Source organism: Scyliorhinus canicula, chromosome 17 (assembly GCF_902713615.1).
Source record: "Scyliorhinus canicula chromosome 17, sScyCan1.1, whole genome shotgun sequence".
Classification (NCBI taxonomy): Eukaryota; Metazoa; Chordata; class Chondrichthyes; order Carcharhiniformes; family Scyliorhinidae; genus Scyliorhinus; species Scyliorhinus canicula.
Window position 1 is genome coordinate 89,959,027 of NC_052162.1, and position 20,268 is coordinate 89,979,294.

The following is a 20,268-nucleotide window of genomic DNA, read 5'->3' on the forward strand; positions in this document are numbered from 1 at the left end:
CCCCTCACCACCTACCACTGTACCTGCCAGTGTGAGCATGGGAGAATTCCATCCTGTCGTGTCTCTGCTAATTAAGAAAGGTGCGTGAAGAAAATTAGGGATTAATTAGCCTGACATCTGCTGTTGGGAAATTACGATATTGAAGGATAGGGCGACTCAACAGATTTAATATTTTCAGCTGATCAGTGAAAACCAGCAAGGATTAATCTCACATGAATCTTTTGAAGGGCTGACTAAAGTAGTGATTAGTGAATGTCTATAGATGTTATTTATATGGACAGACAGACGCATTTGATGAAGTTCTTTATGAGAGACTGTCAATGAAAGTTGAAACTTAGAGGGCGGGATTCTCTGTCGGCTGATTCCGGAATCGGGAAATGTGGGGCGGGATTCTCCCATACCTGGCGGGGCAGGTTGTCCCGGTGAGACGGAGTGGCGTAAACCACTCCGGCGGCGGGCCGCCCCAAAGGTGCGGAATCCTGCCTGGAGTGAGTGGTTGGCGCTCTGCCGGCCGGCGGGTAGGGGCCTGGCACCATGCCAACCAGCGCCGAAGGGCCCTCCGCCAGCCGGCACGAGTCGGTACATGCACGGGAGCGCCAGCGCATGCTGGCGTCATCCTCGCACATGCGCACAGGGATTCACTTCCGCATCGGCCATCGTGGAGGACCACAACGGCCGATGCGGAAGGAATAGAGTGCCCCCACGGCACAGGCCCGCTCGCAGATCGGTGGGCCCCGACTGCGGGCCAGGCCACCGTGGGGGCACCTCGCGGGGCAAGATCCCCCCGCGACTCCCCAGGAACCCCGCAGCCCGCCCGCGCCGCAAGATCCCCCCAGTAAGGGACCTACTCTGATTTACGCCGGCAGGACCAGCCACAGGTGGACGGGACTTCGGCCCAGGGCAGGCTGGAGAATTCGGGCGGCCCCGGTGCCCATTGAGTCGTGCCGGACCCCGCCATTCTCCGAGGTGGGCGGTGCGACTCACGATGTTCCTGTCTTTGGGGGGGCGGGAGAATTGCCGGGATTCGCGCCAACCCCTGACGACCCTCCCACCCGGCGGGGGGGGGGGGGGGAGGGATCGGAGAATCCTGCCCATGATTGGATGGAGAACTGCACGTCAGCCGAAAAACGTGGTCGGCGCCAGGCATCTGACAGAATGCCATGCTCTGGTGCCTTGACAATGGCGTCAATGCATTCTACTCCGCACATACAGTAAACGCCGCTGGCATATCATTGACGGACCCGACCTGGTATTCTCCAGGACCTTCGCGATGATCCGCCTCTACCAGGAGGAATTGCCAATGGCGAATTTTCCATGTGGTTTTAAAAATCGGGAACAGGCGCCGTAGCTGCTGAAGGAGGGAGAAGGTAAAACATGCTCTCAGAGGCGGGACTGTCCTGCCACTGGCTTAGCTGGCTGGGGGTGGGGGCGGCGGGTGCGAGTGGCGTCTGCCAGGGCTAGTGGAAGCTGTGGAGGATGACCAGGGGATGGCCGTGGGGTTCCGGGACCTGGGTGTCCAGGCACGGAGCAACGTGGCACGCAATGAGGTCATCCTGCTAAGCACCCGCTGCCCGCCCACCATAGCCCGTGGTCGTGCAGAGTGACATCAACCGTATGTGGAGTCCCCCCCACAACTGGGTGCCACCCTGCCGGCGGTCAACACATGACCCACCCAAGGAGGATGCTGACAGTGGCCTCTACAGGAGAGCGACAGACGGGGACCGCAGCGTGTATTCCTGGCATGGTAGGCCAAACCGGCGCCTGGAAGACCCCTTGGAGAAAACATTTAGGGTGACCGTCACCTTAACTGCCAGCAGGAATGGATGCCGAGGCCAGAGGCCACCACAGTGCCAGGCATCGATAGGGCCAGGGGTGAGGTGCGGAGGGCAGAGTGCCAGGGTGAACAGCCGGCAGTGGGTGCGGGGATTAGAGAAGAGGGAGAAGTGAGGGGGACATGCGGGTGCAGAGGCTGCAGTGCCAGCCAGGGCCACTCTTCGTGCTGCCATCTTGCTGCTGGGATCAGTGCGTATGGTGTATGGAGTGCTGATATGTGGCTGCAGCTTGTCAGCCTCGCGTGTGCCAATCCCGGCCCCATGGAATCGGACATCGTTCTTCATCAGAATCACTCGTGTTCCACGTGCCACTGGTGATAATTTATTTACAGATCATGAATTGCTCCGGGACTGGCACCACTTCCGTGGTCGTTGGAGTCAACCAATTCAGTCCCGGCGTCAACACTTTAGCCTCTGAAATGGAGAATTCACCCATAGAATTTCAGGCAAATTTGGACCTGGTTAGGAAATTGATTGAGTGCCAGAGGAGCGTAGGTATTTTGGGATAATTCTCTAATTGGCAGCGTGTGACTGCTGATGCCTCTCATGGTTCTCAACTATCCATCATATTTATTAATGACCTGGAAAGAAAGCCGCAGATACACGTTTGTCAATGACACAAAGATAGGGGATCTTACTTACAATGCGACATATCTTTGTGTGATTTGCAATCATGTAGATTGAAGCGATTTGATTTAAAAAATGGGCTGACCTGTGGCAAACAGCCTTCAATGACGGCAAGTGTGAGGCCATTCACTTTGGATCCAAAAGGGGTAAAACAGTGTGCTTTTAATTGGTGAAAAACTAGAAACAATGGCGGTCAAAGGAAATTAAGGGGCCCATGTAGATAGATCAGTAAAATGTCAGGGACAGGTACAGAAAGAAATAGAACATAGAACATACAGAGCAGAAGGAGGCCATTTGGCCCATCGAGTCTGCACCGACCACTTCAGCTCTCACTTGCACCCTGTTCCCGTAACCCAATATTCCTCCCACCCTTTTTTGGTCACTAAGGGCAATTTATCATGACCAATCCACCTAACCTGCTCGTCTTTGGACTGTGGGAGGAAATGGAGCACCTGGAGGAAACCCACACGGGGAGAGCGGCAGACTCCGCACAGACAGTGACCCAGCAGAGAATCGAACCTGGGACCCTGGCGCCGTGAAGCCACAGTGCTAATCATTTGTGCTACCGTGCTGCCTGATATGTGGGGTGGAATTCTCCCAGCTCGTCCCCGATAGGTTTAGTGGCGGGCAGATGTGGAGAAACTAGCGGGAGGCAAAAATTTGGAAACCTGCCGATGTAAAATCATATTGCAATTCTCCCAATGATGGGTTCATGGCACGTCTGTCTTCCTGCTGCGTGGTGGCATGAATTCCATTTGCATCTTATGAATGCTCATTAAAGCAGCTGCCCATTGGCATCCCATCAGGGTTCCAATCTTGCGTCACACCAGTGTGAAATCAGGATGGTCTAAAACCCGACTGATAAAGAGTGACATGTACAAGTGTTCCTCAGGTTCACAACAGACTTTGAGTTGAGTGCAACATTTCTGCCATTGTGGTGTGCTGCTTCTGATGCACTGTTTACCACTCTGCTGGGGAAGACTGGTTCTTGCCCTCCATCCTTATACCAAGCCCGTCTTCATGGACAGAACCGTGATGCTGGGCCTATGGACCCTCCTGTGTCACTGAGTGGTCCTGGACAGCCCTGAGGTTGGGGCGGACAGGGGTTTCTTTTCCCCTGCTGCCACACACTAGCATCTATCTGGAATCTATCTGGACAGCTCTGGCACATGGGGCTCATGCAGCCACCACAACAGTGGTCCAAAGCTTGACCAGGGGTGGAGTGCAAAGTCAGTCGGGGGCTTGATGGCCTGACAAAATCAAGTAGGGCAAAGTTTAAGGAGGGCTCTGCAATGAGGAGGGGTAAGGCCCGTCATGGCAGGCAGATGGTCAACGAGGTGGGTGAAGAACAACAAACAATGGATGGCAGAGTGAAGACTGAGGGGAGGGAAGCTTGACCCCGACAGTCTGCATGAAACAAGGGGGCAAATGGATACCACATTGTTTACTGGAAGGTGATGGACAAAAAGTCCAGATGCAATAGGTAGAGGTCTAAGTGGGATATTGGCACTTCATGTGTGATAGGTTTAGGTGGAGGGTGATTAAATTGAGGAACAGATTTCTTGAGACTGTTAGTCTTTTTAATCTTGATTGTTGACAGCTGGCATGGTCTGGTGAAGACATCTGGGCTGGAGAGCGTGAAGTGACTCTGCAAACCGGTATTTAGATATGGTGCTGGGACCTTCAAACTGGTCAGCTGACGGCAGGCAGACATATCAGCAGCCGGCTCAGCAGGAAATTTCGCTTGTGCATAAATAATGAGGTTCCGACTTCGGTGGCAGCTATGAAGGAGTAAGTCGCACATTTGGTGGCTCCCACTCGGGTCGGACTTTTGGACCTTTTCCTCCGATTTTTTACTGGACTTGATTTGAAAAATTGATGACAGAGGCAATTGTGGAGTGGATTCCCACATCGGTGCATGGAGAGGAGGACTAGAAGTGCTTGCAAAGGCGGAAACAGAGTAACAGAGAAGATTTGGGCTAAAGCTGCACTGGGAGGAAGCATGGTGGAGGACTGGACCTCTGGCTTGTCGACCCAGCGATCAATGGAGCAGCTGATGCAGTTTATTCAGGAAGGCTTCATCAAGCAGAAGCAGAAATGCTTGGACCCGATTAAAGAACCGATTGCGCGGCTGGAGCTTAGACTGGATGCCCAAGATCGGGCGATCCAGCAGGTAGAGAAGGCGCTGGCTGAACAGGAGAAACATCAAACTGCAGTGGAGTTGGAGGTGGGGATGCTGAGAGACCAGCAGAAAAGACTCCTGAAGAAGGTGGAGGACCTAGAGAACAGGTCCCGCCTGCAGAACTTGAGAATTATTAGGCTCCCGCAGGGGTCCGAAGGAGCGGACACTGGGGCATACATAGCGGGCATGTTCGAGAAGCTGCTGGGGAATGGGGCATTCCCCCTGACCCTTGGAGGTGGACAGGGCTCACAGAGTGCTCGCGAGGAAGCCACGAATGGGAGAACGTCCAAGGGCAATGGTGATGAGATTCCACAGGTATTTGGATAAGGTGTATTTTACAGTGGACCAAGCACACACGGAGCTGTAAATGGGACAACAGTATCCTGCGGATCTATCAGGACCTGAGTGCAGAGGTGGCCAGGAGAAGAGCGGGGTTTAACCAGATAAGGTTGACCCTTTTTAAGAAAAAGGTGAAGTTCGGGCTGTTGTATCCGGCCCGCCTCTGGGTCACATACGAGGAGCAACATTTTTATTTCGAGTCGCCTGAGGAAGCGCTGGACTTCACGAAAAGGAAAGGACTGGTGTCGGACTGAGAACTTTGAACTTTGCTGCAATGTTTATGTTCAAAAAAAGTTTCTCGTTTTTTGTTTTGCGGACATTATTTGTAATGCCTTCTGTATTGAGCTGAGTGAGTTAAAGGTTGCATTTGCACTGTTGGGGGAATAGTGTAGATGGGCTTTAGAGCGGTTTCACAGGTCGGCGCAACATCGAGGGCCGAATGGCCTGTACTGCGCTATAATGATCTATGTTTTATGTGTGTTTGACCAAATGCTGGATCTTTTGTTTAGCTGTTTATTTTTTTCTCTCTGTCAGGCAATTGTGTTGGGATTGTTTTTCATTTGAATATGTATGTAAGAGCAGGGGGGAGGGTGGTGAGGGAGCAATAGGTGGGAGAATGTCTGGCGCCAGGGCGCGAGCCACCAAGCTAGCTGGGTGGGCTAGCTAACGGAAGCATAGTGGGGGGTGAGCAGATGTTAGGCTTATTAATGGGGTTGATTTATGTTGTGCTGTTACCAGAGGGTGAGGGGGGGGGGGGGGGGGGGGGGAAATGTTCTGCTGACAAGGGAGGGACTTTTGCTGAGGGACAGAGAGGAAGTCGGAGGCAGCTTGGGGGTGGGCCGGTGGAGGCGTGGGGCACGAGCTGGCAACTGGCCCAAGAGAGGGGATGGCTGATCGGCGATGTGGAGGGAGGGCGATGAGTCCCTCAACGAGACTAATCACCTGGAATGTAAGATGGCTGAATGGATCGGTCAAGAGGGCATGCGTGTTCGCGCATTTGAGAGGACTGAAGCAGGACGTGGTAATGATGCAGGAGATGCACCTTAGAGTAGCTGACCAGATTAAATTAAGGAAAGGTTGGGTGGGACAGGTTTTTCACTCGGGACTGGACTTGAAGACTAGAGGGGTCGCGATCCTGATCAACAAGCGAGTGATGTTTGAGGCGGGAAGAATAGTTTTGGATGTGGGAGGCCGGTACATTATGGCCAGTGGGAAATTAGAGGGGATGCAGGTGGTACCAGTAAACGTGTATGCGCCAAATTGTGACAATGTGGAGTTTATAAAGATGATGCTGGGGAAGATACCGGACCTGGATTCGCATAAGCTGGTCATGGGAGGGGACTTCAACACAGTTATTGACCCTGGCTTAGACCGGTCAAGCTCAAAAATGGGCAGAGTGCCAGCAATTGCAAAGGAACTAAAAGCGTTCATGGAGCAGATGGGGTGGGGGGGCGGAGAGGAGGGGTGGTGTGGGAGGGGGGGGGGGGGGGGGGGGGGGTTGGGGGTGGACCCATGGAGATTTGGGCATCCAAGAGTGAAGGAGTTCACCTTCTACTCACACGCGCATAAAGTGTACTCCCGGATTGATTTCTTTATTCTGGGCAGGGCTTGACTGACGGGGGTGGTGGACACTGGGTACTCAGCGATCACAATCTCAGACCATGCCCCGCACTGGGTTAACCTAAAGGGTAGTAAAGACAGTAACTGGAGCCCCCACTGGAGGTTAGATGTGGGACTATTAGCTGACGAGGCGGTGTGTGGGCGGTTGAGGAAATGTATTCAGAATTACCTGGAGGTCAATGACACGGGGGAACTTTCGGCAGTGGTGGTCTGGGAGGCATTGAAGGCGGTGGTTAGAGGGGAGCTGATCTCGATACAGGCCCACAGGGAGAAGGCAGACAGGGCAGAGACCGACTGACTGGTAAAGGAGATACTACAGGTCTACAGGAGGTATGCGGAGACCCCAGAGGCAGGGCTTTTAAGGGAAACGGCAGAGGCTACAGGCGGAGTTCGGCTTGTTAACCACAGTGAGGGCGATATAGCGGCTGAGAAATGCGAGGGCGGCGATTTATGAGCATGGAGAGAAGGCCAGCAGAATGCTTGCACTGCAGCTAAGAAAGAGGGAGGCAGCCAGGGAGATCGGGAAAGCAAAGGGTGGAGATGGGAACCTGGTTGGAGACTCAGCAGGGGTGAATAAGGCATTTAAGAAGTTTTACAGTAGGCTGTATGTCGGAACCCCCACCTGGGCCGGAGGGGATGAGGCATTTCCTAGGGGAGCTGAATTTCCCAAAGGTGGATGGGGAGCTGGTAGAAGGACTGGGGGCCCCAATCGGGATCTAAGAGATAGTGGAGGAGCTGAAGGCCATGCAGTCGGGTAAAGCCACGGGGCCTGACGGGTACCCAGTGGAGTTCTATAAAAAGTTCTCTGGGATATTGGGACCGGTGCTGATGAGGACATTCAATGAGGCAAGGGGGAGAGGGGGGGCTTCCCCGCCAATGTCACAGGCCACGATCTCGCTGATTCTGAAGCGGGATAAGGATCTGGAGCTGTGTGGGTCCTACAGGCCGATACCCCTATGGACGCCAAACTGCTGGCCAAAATTCTGTCCTCTAGGATTCAAGACTGTGTTCCAGATGTGATTGGGGAGGACTAGACGGGGTTTGTTAAGGGAAGACAGTTGGTGGCCAATGTAAAAAGGTTGTTAAATGTGATAATGATGCCCCCAGAAGGTAGGGAGGTAGAGGTAGTAGTCACAATGAACGCAGAGAAGGCTTTTGATCAAGTAGAATAGGAATATCTGTGGGAGGTACTGGGATGGGTGGGGCTTTATTGACTGGGTCAGGTTGCTGTGTCAGGCTCCTGTGGCGAGCATACGGATGAATAGGGCAGCATTGGACTACTTTAGGCAGCATCGGGGGATGAGACAGGGATGCCCCCTCTCCCCACTGTTGTTGGCATCAGCCATAGAGCTGTTGGCAATTGCACTGAGAGCCTCAAGGGGCTGGAAGGGTTTGGTCCGGGGGGAGTGGAACACAGAGTCTTGCTTTACGCAGACGACCTGTTTCTGTATGTATCGGACCCAATAGAGGGGATGGAAGGGGCTGGTCCGGGGGGAGTGGAACACAGAGTCTTGCTTTACGCAGACGACCTGTTTCTGTATGTATCGGACCCAATAGAGGGGATGGAAGTGGCTGGTCTGGGGGGAGTGGAACACAGAGTCTTGCTTTACGCAGACGACCTGTTTCTGTATGTATCGGACCCAATAGAGGGGATGGAAGTGGCTGGTCTGGGGGGAGTGGAACACAGAGTCTTGCTTTACGCAGACGACCTGTTTCTGTATGTATCGGACGCAATAGAGGGGATGGAAGAAATCATGAGGATTATAGGGGAATTTGTCTGGTTTTCGGGGTATAAGCTAAATATGGTGAAAAGTGAGATGTTTGCGATCCAGGCAAGGGGACAGGACAGGCGACTGGGGGAGCTGCCGTTTAGAGTGCTAGGGGGAAGCTTTAGATACCTAGGCATTCAAGTGGCACGGGAATGGGAACGGTTGCACAAACTTAATCTGGCCCGATTAGTAGACCAAATGAAGGACGATTTCCGAAGGTCGGACGCCCTCCCGTTGTCATTAGCTGAGAAGATGCAGACGGTGAAGATGACGGTCCTCCCGATATTCCCATTCGTGTTCCAGTGTTTTCCCCATCTTTATTCCGCGGTACTTTTTAAAACGGGTCAACAAAGTGATCACTGGCTTTGTATGGGCGGGCAGGACCCCGCGAGTAAAAAAGGGGATGCTTGAGCGGAGCCGGGGAAAGGGCGGGCTGGCGCTGCCAAACTTCAGTAACTACTATTGGGTGGCAAATATAGCCATGATTAGGAAGTGGGTGGTGGGGGGAGGGTCGGCATGGAAGCGTATGGAGGCGGCATCATGTGAGGGCACCAGCTTGGGGGCATTGATAACGGCATCTCTGCCGTTCCCACCGGCATGGTACTCCACCAGCCCCGTGGTGGTGGCGGCCCTGAGAGTCTGGGGGCAATGGAGGAAGCATGTGGGAACGGAGGGAGCACCGGTCTGGTCTCCAAATTTGTAATAATCACCGGTTTGCCCCGGGAAGGATGGACGGGGGGTTTCAGAGATGGCAGAGGGCGGGAATTGAGAAGATGGGGGATATGTTTATAGAGGGGAGCTTTTCTAGCCTGAGGGAGCTGGAGGAGAAATTTGGATTGGCGAGGGGAAATTAATTTAGGTACCTACAGGTGTGGGACTTCCTACGAAGGCAGGTCTCAACCCGTTCCTACCACCAAGGGGGATACAGGATAGGGTAGTTTCCAGAGTGTGGGTGGGATAAGGGAAGGTCTCTGACATCGATAAGGAACTCATGGGGTCAGAGGATACACAGACTGAGGAGCTGAAGCGCAAGTGGGAAGAAGAGTTAGGAGGAGAGATAGAGGATGGTCTCTGGGCGGATGCGTTGAGTAGAGTAAACGCGGCCACAACATGCGGCAGGCACAGCCTGATACAGTTTAAGGTCATTCACCGGGCTCACATGACAGTGGCTCGGATGAGCAGGTTCTTTGGGGTGGAGGATAGGTGCGCAAGGTGTGCGAGGGGGGGCAGCGAACCATGTCCATATGTTCTGGACATGCCCAAAGCTCAGGGAATTCTGGCAGGTGTTTGCAGATGTCATGTCCATGGTGGTAAAAACAAGGGTGGCACCAAGTCCGGAGGTTGCGATTTTCGGGGTGTTGGAAGATCCGGGAATCCAGGAGGAGAAAGAGGCACACATTCTGGCCTTTGCTTCCCTGGTAGCTCGGCGACGGATATTATTAGCTTGGAGGGACTCAAGGCCCCCGAAGTTACAGACCTGGCTATCCAACATGGCTAGCTTTCTCTGTTTGGAGAAAACCAAGTTCACTTTGAGAAGGCCACTGTTAGGGTTCGCCCGGAGGTGGCAACCGTTCGTCGACTTCTTTGTGGAAAATTAATCGTCAGCAGAAGGTGGGGTGTGGGGTGTGGGTTTAGTTTAGCTCAGAATGGGGGGTTAATAAAGGTGGGACCTGTAAGGGAGGAAGTAGGCATTTGCACCATGTACAATGTACATAGACCCATGTACATTGTTTATTTATTTAACCAATAGAATGTTAAAATAATGAGGTTCCAAGTGTAGAATTTGGGCAGGATCCTGCCATTCTGGCCAGTGGGAAATGTCCTGCCGGAGCCCCCCAACCACCACACTTAGTCTCAAAATTGGAGAATTTGCCATGTGAATTAAAAGTAATGTCATTCTTACCTATGATTGCAAACTGACTGTCGAGTCCCAGAGTGACCAGCATGAAGAAAAATAAAATGGACCATAAAGGTGCCACTGGCAACTGTGCAAGGGCCTCTGGGTAAGCGATGAAAGCCAAACCGAAACCTACAATGGATTGAAATGGTGCAATTAATGACGCTGAAGAGGAAGATACTGTAAACTAATGTCATTTATTTATAACTTATTAATTACTTTAGAATCCAGACTATCAGAAAAGTATCTCATTTGTGTGTTCAGCCTGAGACCTTGTAGTTTCTTTCCATCAGGGAGAGTGATGTCAGCGATGCAGATTGGAGGAAACGCCAGTATTTATCATAGTTATCTGCAGTTATCCCTCTATTCTATCCCAACAATGTGCCTGTCCCCACCCTCAGAGGAGCTTGCAGTAGTGGGATATTTTCTCATTGCTCAGCTGTCCTGGAGTCCCTCCAATTAATGCGACTAATTCAATGCTGGTTTTGTTCTTTATGATGTTTTTCCACAAGGACCAGGTGGGAGAATAGCTAAACTCTTTCCAAGTTGGACTCTCGCAGTTAACAGTGAGGGAATGTCAGTCCCACCATTGTGAAGTACAAGCAGTTTGCGCTGTGGTTGTTTGGTCAAGCTACACATTTATGTTCAAATATCTCCAGTTCAAAACCATTGGATACAGATTGTGTTAACAGGCTGAGTTGTTGAGCAAGAAAAGTTTTATACTTCTGGAATTATTTTAACAGAAGTTTGACTTTGCCGTTACCTGACTTTGCAACCTCTGGAACAAGCTTGTTTTGTATATGAGCCATGTGTCCCAGGATGGAGAAGATGGCAAATCCAGCAAACACACTCGTAGCACAATTAACAACACAGACAATGATGGCATCTGTATAACAGCTATTGTGGAACTTGTTGTAGGATGACAGGGCTGTTAAACCTCCCCAAGCGACTGACAGTGAAAAAAAAATCTGTGTTGCAGCATCTTTCCAGACCTGGGAAATAGAAGGTAGCATTAATCCGTTGTAAGAACTTTAACATGTGTTTGCTAAATTGGTACAGATAAAACTGCAATATGCATGAGAAACATATGGGAATCAGAACACGAGCTCAATGCAATGGTGAGCTGACTGAATGAAACTCCCTGTAGCCAATGGAGTCTTCCTTAGTCAGACATTCATTCCGTCTCCCTGTCTACTGAGGAGTAGAAATGCTTTGTGCTGCTAAGTTTTGAAGCAACTTTAGGTTTGATTTAATTAGGGTCACCTTTGGTGAAAACAGCATAAATTTAAGGTGCATCAGAAGTCCATCAGAATGTTATTGATGTTAACAATCAAATCTTAGTGGCAATAAATTAGAAACATAGCATAATAGAAAATTGGTTGCATGAAAAGGTCATTTGGTTCTAAGAGCCTGCTCCATCATTTCATATGCTCATGGCTGATCCTCTGAGCATCAAATTCCTGTGCTCTCCCCATACCTCGTGACACCGTTAGAGCTCAGAAGTCTATCTGTTGCCTTCTTAAATTTAGTGACTTGGCCTCCATAGCCTTCATCACCCTCTGATTGAAAAGGGTTTCTTCTCATCTCAGTTCTAAATGGCTTATCCCACTTTCTGAGACAGTGACTGCTTGTCCTAGATCCCTCAGCCACAGGAAACAACATCCCTGCATCGAGTTTGTCCAGCCCTGTCAGTGTTTTAAATCTTTCAACTGGATCCCCTCTCAGTGATTACAGGCCTAGCCTACTCAATCTTTCCCTGTATGACAATCTTGCTATCCCAGGAATCAGTCTGGTGATCCTTCACTGTACTCCTGCTACTGTATAGCAAATGGATCTTTTCTTTGATAAGCAAACCAAAACTGCACTCAATACTCTATATCTGGTCAAATTAAGGCCTTGCACAGCTGCAAAAAGACATCCTTGCTCTTGTACTCAAGTCCTCTTGTAATGAAAACCAACATGCCATTTGCCTGCTTGCCGTATCTGCATGCTTGTTTTCAGTGACCGGTAGGAGGATCATTTGTATGTCAATATTTCCCGTCCTATCCGCTTTAACAAAGAGTCATTCAGACTCGAAATGTTAGCTCCCTTCTAACCACAGACCTGCTGAGATTGTCCAGTATTTTCTGTTTTTGTTTCCCAATCCATCACTATTTAAATAATCTGTCCTGCTGCTTTGGTTGTGTGCAACTTTCACAAAAGCGTTTTGACAATCCAAATACATCACATCAACTAGTTCACCCTTTCTATTCTACTAGTTATGTCCTCAAAAAACTTCAGTCAGTTTGTCAAACATGACTTCCCTTTTATACATCCACGTTGATTTTGTCTAATCCGACCGATATTTTCTAAGTGCCCTGTTATCACACTTTTTATGGGCGGCACTGTAGCACAGTGCTCAGCAATGTATCTTCACAGAGCCCGGGACTCAGGTTCGATTCTTGATTGGGCCACTGTCTGTGCGGAGTCTGCATGTTCTCCCCGTGTCTGCGTGTGTTTCCTCTGGGTTCCTCCCTCAAGTCCCAAAAGACGTGCTTGTTAGGTGAATTGGACATTCTGAATTCTCCGTGTACCCGAACAGGCACTGGAGTGTGACAACTAGGGGATTTTCACAGTAACTTCAGTGCAGTGTTAATGTAAGCCTACTTGTGACACTAATAAAAAATTAGATTTATTATAATCGCATGCCAAAATATTTATTGCGGACTTAATTGTTACTCTGTGACAATATTTACATATTTACCCAACAATTTTATTAGTGGATTGTTTACCAGCTGCTGAAAAGAAATGGGAAACATTGTATGTGTTATAATGTGCCCTGTCCCTATTATCTCCCATTTCATCCCATCATTATTTCATCCAATTTCCAGAACATTTCTACTTTCTTATTCCATTCCATCTGCAAACATCTAAATGTTAATCAGCATAAATTAAAATAATTAACTTTTATTGCTAGGTTTCAGTTGTAACCTCCTTCTCACTCCATCTACTAATGTGCAATGACTGAAAATAATTTTCCCTTAGGTTAACAATGCAAAACAACACAGCTTTTACCTTGAACTTGTCATACACGAGAAACATAAGTGAAACGTGAAACAAATTGACTGAAGAATACAGTTGGAGTTCTATAGATTAGCCTGGTGTTTTTACCTCAGAATCTCTCAACTTAGTGATGTTCGACTGGCTTCCAATGTAATATTCAATTCCTTTATAAGCCCCCTCCAAAGTAGCACCTCGGACTAGGAGTATGATAAGAACCAAATAAGGGAATGTCGCAGTGAAATAAACCACCTGAAATAGAGAGTAAATTGTTAGATTTTCCTGCATTGCTGATACAACATTAACTGTATTGAATCCAACTGAATGACAAACTGAATGTCAATTTATGGTTGACAGAGAATCAACCATACTTGGAGGAATAATGACTGTTCTGAAGGTAGTTAACATTGAATTAGATACTTAAGTTGTATTTAAATAGCATGATATTTGGCTGGATCTTGCTGTAAAAATGACCGGCGGGTTTCTCTGTCCCGCCAGCCATGTTTTACGGTGCGACGCGCCCACGGTTTCCCAATGTGGCCACCCACACCTACAGGAAACCCGCGGACGAGGGTGCGCTGCCGGCGAAGCGGGGGATCCCGCCGACGGAGAATCCCGCAGTATATGTTAATGACAGACACTGTTATTTGTGTGCAAGCCAACCCGCAAATTCCAGGATAAATATAGAAACGTAATAACTGGGAGCATGAGTAGGTCATTCAGCTCTTCGAGCCTGCTCTGCCATCCAATACGGTCATGGCTCATCCTATATCTCATTGTCATATTCCCATGTTCTACCCATAGCCCTCGGTGCGACTAAAATCTAAAACATTGTCTATCTATTTATTGAATATATTCAGTGGCTGGACCTCCATAGCCTTCTGTGCTAGTGAATTCCAAGAGTTCACTACCCTTCGAGTGATGAAATGTTTACTCATCTCAATCCTAAATGGTCTACCCCGTATACTAAGACTGTGTCCCTTGATTCTGGACTCCCCAAAACAGGGAAAACTTTCCTCCTGCATCTAGTCTGCCCAGCTTTGTTAGAATGTTATATCTCTCATCCTTCTGAACGTGAGTGAGTCCAGGCCCCGTCGAACAAACCTCTCCTCATAGGACAGTTCCCCCCAACTCCATCATCAACCCCTGCTACACTCCCTCTATTGCAAGTATATCCCTTCTTAGGTGGGGAGATCAGAACTGCACGCAGTACTCTAGCTGTGGTCTCACCAAGGCCCTGCATAATTGCAGTAAGATAACCCTCCTTCTGAACAAATCCTCTTGCAATGAAGGCCAACATCTCAACTGCCTTCTTAATTGCTTGTCGCACCTCCTTCTCCACTTTCATTGACTGGTGTACAATTGACTGGTTCGGGCAGCACGGTAGCACAAGTGGATAGCACTGTGGCTGCACAGCACCAGGGTCCCAGATTCGATTCCCTGCTGGGTTATTGACTGTGCGGAGTTTGCACGTTCTCCCTGTGTCTGCGTGGGTTTCTTCCAGGTGCTCTGGTTTCCTCCCACAGTCCAAAGATGTCCAGGTTAGGTAGATTGGACATGATAAATTGCCCTTAGTGACCAAAAAACGTTAGGAGGGGTTATTGAGTTACGGGGATAGGGTGGAAGTGAGGGCTTAAATGGGTCTGTGCAGACTCGATAGGCCGAATGGCCTCCTTCTGCACTGTTTGTTCTATGATCTATGTTCTAATACATAGATCCCTATGTATATCTGCACTCCTCATTATGTCACCATTGAAACACTCTTTCCTGGGGTGGGGCTCCTTTGGCTGATATCCCCCATTTGCAGCCTTTAAAATCAGAGCCACTCAGTATGAAAAAGTTAAAGTTTTCACATAATAAAGTCAAATTGGAGGGGGCGCCTGTCATGTTGGTGAACATATTGCCCCGAATTGGGATGACATGGAACTCATAAAAAGAGTTTTGGCAAAGGTTCCTGGCTTGGACATGCACCGGCTGATTATGGGGGCTGGAGGGTGGGGGCGATTTTAATACATTGCTGGAGCCCAGGTTGGATTGGTCGTGTTCCAAGCCTCCGAGGGCATCGGTAATGGCTGGGATTCAAGGAGCAGATGGGCAGGATGGATCCGCCACCCCCGGCACTACAAAATAGAATCCAATCGGAGGACAAGATAGGGGAGGGTAAAGTTTCAAACATATATGGGGGGTTACATAGATACATAGATGATAGCAGGAGGAGGCCTTTTGGCCCTTCAAGCCTACTCCGCCATTCATCACAATCGTGGCTGATCATCCAACTCAATAGCCTAATCCTGCTTACTCCCCATAGCCTTTGATCCCATTCTCCCCAGTGCTATATCCAGCCGCCGCTTGAATATATTCAAAGTTTTAGCATCAACTACTTCCTGTGGTAATGAATTCCACAGGCTCACCACTCTTTGTGTGAAGAAATGTTTCCTCATCTCTGTCCGAAATGGTTTACCCTGAATCCTCAGGCTGTGACCCCTGGTTCTGGACACACCAGCATTGATAACATCTCCCCTGCATCTACCCTGTCTCGTCCTGTTAGAATTTTATAAGTCTCTATGAGATCCCCCCCTCATTCTTCTGAACTCCAGTGAGAACAATCCCAACCTAGTCAATCTCTCCTCATATGACAGTCCCGCCATCCCTGGAATCAGTCTGATAAACCTTCGCTGTACTCCCTCGAGAGCAAGAACATCCTTCCTCAGAGTTGATGGAGAGACAGAAATAGAGCTGTTGCGGGGTGGGGGGGGGTCGTTGAAGCTGGGGTATGGATTGAGGCTTTGCGAAGGGTAAATTCCTCCTCATCATGTGCGAGACTGAGTCTCATCCAGTCTAAAGTGGTGCACACATGACAGTCTCTAGGATGAGTTACTTCTTTCCCAGAGTAGAGGATAGATGTGGCAAGTGTGCGGGGGGGGGGGGGGGGGGGGGGTGTTGCCAGTGAACCATATCCACATGTTCTGGGCATGTCCAAAGCTGAAGGGGTTTTGGAAAACGTTCACAGAAACAATGTCGCTCCAAGCCTGTGGGTGGCAATATTTGGAGTTTTGGAGGATCCGGGAGTGCAGGTGGGAAAAGAAATGAAAAAAATGAAAATCGCTTATTGTCACAAGTAGGCTTCAATGAAGTTACTGTGAAAAGCCCCTAGTCGCCACATTCCGGCGCCTGTCCGGGGAGGCTGGTACGGGAATCGAACCGTGCTGCTGGCCTGCTTGGTTTGCTTTATAAGCCAGCGATTTAGCCTTGTGAGCTAAACCAGCCCCAGAGCCTGATGTGTTGTCCTTTGCCTCATGATAGCCCGGAGGCGGATATTGCTTGAGTGACGGGACCGGAGCCATCTAAAGCGGGGGTTTGGGTAAGGAACCTGGCGGAGTTTCTGCACCTAGAGAAAGTCGTCAGGGGTCATTCACCCCTCCTCCCCCTTGAGTCAGGTATCAGATCCGTAGTACAATATTTCCACCACAATTCCCGGGTCCAGGCCAACCTAAGATGGCCACCAGCCCCACCCCTAGGGTGAGACAAAGAAAAGCCCTGGTCACTGTTGGTACGACCCTCCCCCCATCCTTCCAGGCCCAGAGACCGTCTGGCGCCATGTCCTGCCCTGTCCCTCATCACACAAATAAACAGCAAGGCCTATTGCGCCCTGCCCAACTTGGCCCAACAGACCACAGCTTCTCCCCTCACTCCATTCCCGTTTGCTAGCCACCCCTCCCTCCCTCGCTAGCAAAGTGGTCCCTACCCATAGTTACCCTCCAATGTCCCTGCAAGCAACAGCCATCACTTCCACTCTCCCACCACTGTGCCCAAGTCCCCGCCAAATCAAAAATGCTCCCTCCCTTACAAATATGCTGTAACAGTCCCATTTTTATTATTGCTCCCCACTCCTGCAACAGAGCAGAAATACCACAACAGAACACACAGCAGCATTCGTACTAATTATAAACATCCCTCCTTCATACACAGGTTCCCACATAATGCTCCACCACAGTCCCAACTCCTTCTCCCTGATGAAGGCCTCTGCCTCCTCCGGTCTGTCGAAGAAGAGAGCGAGTCTCTGCTAGTGGGAGCACTTAATCTACAGAATGGAGAATCCAACCAATATGTGGGTGGATTGCGATGGGAATCATGTTGGGGCAGCTGGCGGAAATCTCACCGGTTTCTGGCCCGAAATGGAGGAAAATCGCCCACTTTATCTTATAATTAAGCACCTTTATAACAATGTGACAATTCGTTAATCCAGTGCCAGTGAACCTCTCTAACCTAATTTGGTAATAAATTGTTCTCAGAATTAGAAAATGTAATTTTTTTTATTTTTCTTGGTTTCTTACTTTTCCTTTCTTCTTTTTCTCTCAATACAATCTTTCTTTTCCTCTCTTTATTTGTTTCTTTATCTGATTTGATTGTAATTTACCACTATAATTCATTCTCCAACTTAGTTAACCCCTAGATGTTTTCTCAATCCTTAAATCTTATTGGTTCCAGAGACGCACTGCTGTCCCCAAAATTTGCAAAGATGTCCCTTGCCTTTGGAATGTTATCACATTTCCCACAAGTTATGGCGCAAAATTGCGTTCAAGGCTTAGAGTGCATTAAAATATCCAATCAGCTGCTGTTCCTTCACTCAGTAGAAAAATCTTCACATTCCCTTTGTTAAACAAATGGATGCTGTGCTATGAAGAGACAAAAGTCCAGCTCCTTTTCACAAACACCTTTATTTCACTTTAGCAGACTGCACTAAACTCAATCATCACATCACCAGATCCAGAGTCCACCTGAAGTCCCTTTACATATCAGTGTCAATCATTGAACACTTAACATAAATGAGACAATCATTGAACATTTAACATAAATGAGACAACTAATTGCAATGTCTCTTAACCCATTGCTTAACACCCTTCAGGCCTCCAGGGCTCATGAATTATGGATCTCCATACTCCCAGTCACTGTTAACATTGCCTATGAGATATACCAGGCAATTTGGGTTTAACTATTACAGAGATTATTATTTTGTCATTAGGTTTGACTTTAATCATCGCCAATCATGTTACCTTTCCTGAAGATTTGATTCCTTTAGATAAAGCAACCCCAACTATTATCCAGGCCAGAAGCAGACAGAGAGCCAAATACCAGACAACGTCCCCAGTCTCATCGATTGAGCTTGTACGCCGCAAAGCCACTTTACTAAATAAAATAAAAAAAAACATCTCATGTCAGGATACTGTTCATTACACAAAGTTCGGGTTTTTGACAATTATTACATGATCTGAAAGATTATGGGCCCAATTTAACCGCTGTGTTGTGGCCGGTTCAGAAGTGGCCTACCGGTTAAATAGTGGGAAAAGCCAAAATCAAGATTTGTGCCGGGCGCAATCTGTCATGAGAATGTCACTTTAAGAAATGTTTGCCTGCTCATGTTACTGCAGTGATGTCAGAGTGTGGGTGGAGCTGAGCTCTGGCTCTGTTTTTTAGTTTCACTTTGAGAAAAGCTTGGGTGTGGCTGTATCTTTTTGGTTTCGTTTTCAGTGTTGGAGTTGAAGCCAGACCAAGCAGGTGTACTGCTGTTCTCTCTGCCATCAAAAGACTATCTCTTGATCATTTGGTGAATTCAGAATTATAAATGTTCTCAGTAGTAAATGTAAACCTGATGTGCTTTTGTTAAAAGGTGTTTCTTTTGTCTTCTGGATGTTGTTTGGGAAGTTGTGAAGGATTACTTAGTGTTGTATTCTTTGGGGGTTGTATTTGAATTGATGGATGCTCACTGTATGTTCTAAAAAGGTTAACTTGGGTTCATAGAATAAATATTGTTTTGCTTTAAAAAATACTTTTCCATTTCTGCTGTACCACACCTGTAGAGTGGGCCGTGTGCTCCCCACACCACAATCTATTAAAAGTTGTGGGTCAGGTGAACTCCATGATACACTTTGGGGTTCTCTTAAACCCTGGAGCATAACACGTCTAAATGGCTTGCTCCCGATGGCGAGTTCCGGAGCTCGCCCAAATATAGTGAGCCTATCATTAATCCCAATTTTCATTCATTTCCATCTCATTAGTGGGATAGAAGTCGAATGTAACGGCCTCCCGGGAATTAACCTGCTCCGCAGCGAAAATCACACAGGCGTTGTTTAGTATACCTTTTTAAAAATGTGAAGCTGGCGCAATGGCTGCTGAGGGGAACTGAGGAGGTGAGGAGCTATTTCCAATTTCGGGCATGCAGCCCAAGGGCACTGGAGTTGCTGCCCCAATACTCGAGGGGGCTGTGGGGAATCCCTCAGGGGGGGTCCAGGCTTGGTTGTGTAACTGAAGCTTTCCAGATCGGGGATCGCTCCTGAGGGGGGAGGGGGCGGAGGGGTGGTGAGGGGACTTTTGGCTGTGGGGCCTTCAAGCCATCTTTATATATTGTGGATACTCATTACATGGGCAACTACAGCTCCTGCCTGTCTGTCTACCAAATAATTCCAGGACAGAGCCCTGTTCTTGGTTATACGCTGAAGGTCACTTCATTTCTCACTTGGTCTGTGAGCAGCCTCGAGCTTCACAGCTGAGGGCTATTGCTAATAAGGGATTGGCTTTGTTAGCTGTGAGAGCCCTTCCCAGCTGCAGGTTTTGTTTGCTGCTTGCTCCTACTGGTGGCTGCAGATTCCTGGAGTTTGCTGTAGCTGAGAGTTAGTTTGCTTGCTGCTGATTCCCTTCCTTTACTGCGATTGCTGCTTAGGGGAGAGGAAAGGAAAAGGGAAAGAGAGGGGCAAGTCTATAGGTGAGGCCCTGGGACTGGGCTTGGCCTGGGACTGGATTTGAGAACTGCCCGATTGTGCCTGCTGACTGCAATACTAAGGGAGGAGGCAGAAGCTGGGACTGCAACTTACAATCTACAGAGGCATCGGGCCTGCAGACTGGAGGCTTCCCTGCCTATAGAAAGAGAGGCAGGAGGGCTGGGACTCCAGCTACACCACAATAAGA

General features: G+C 49.0%; 1 protein-coding gene across 1 annotated transcript in view; it reads right to left on the minus strand.

Annotated features, from left to right (window-relative positions):
- The window catches only part of LOC119951992 (sodium- and chloride-dependent neutral and basic amino acid transporter B(0+)-like), a 79,571-nt gene that overhangs the window by 22,285 nt on the left and 37,018 nt on the right, over positions 1-20,268 (minus strand). The window contains exons 6-9 of the mRNA XM_038775442.1: positions 18,360-18,492; positions 13,417-13,557; positions 11,030-11,258; positions 10,273-10,398 (exon numbers count right to left, since the gene is read on the minus strand). Of these exons, the coding sequence (XP_038631370.1) occupies positions 10,273-10,398; positions 11,030-11,258; positions 13,417-13,557; positions 18,360-18,492 (629 nt within the window). The remainder of the gene's footprint in view (positions 1-10,272; positions 10,399-11,029; positions 11,259-13,416; positions 13,558-18,359; positions 18,493-20,268) is intronic.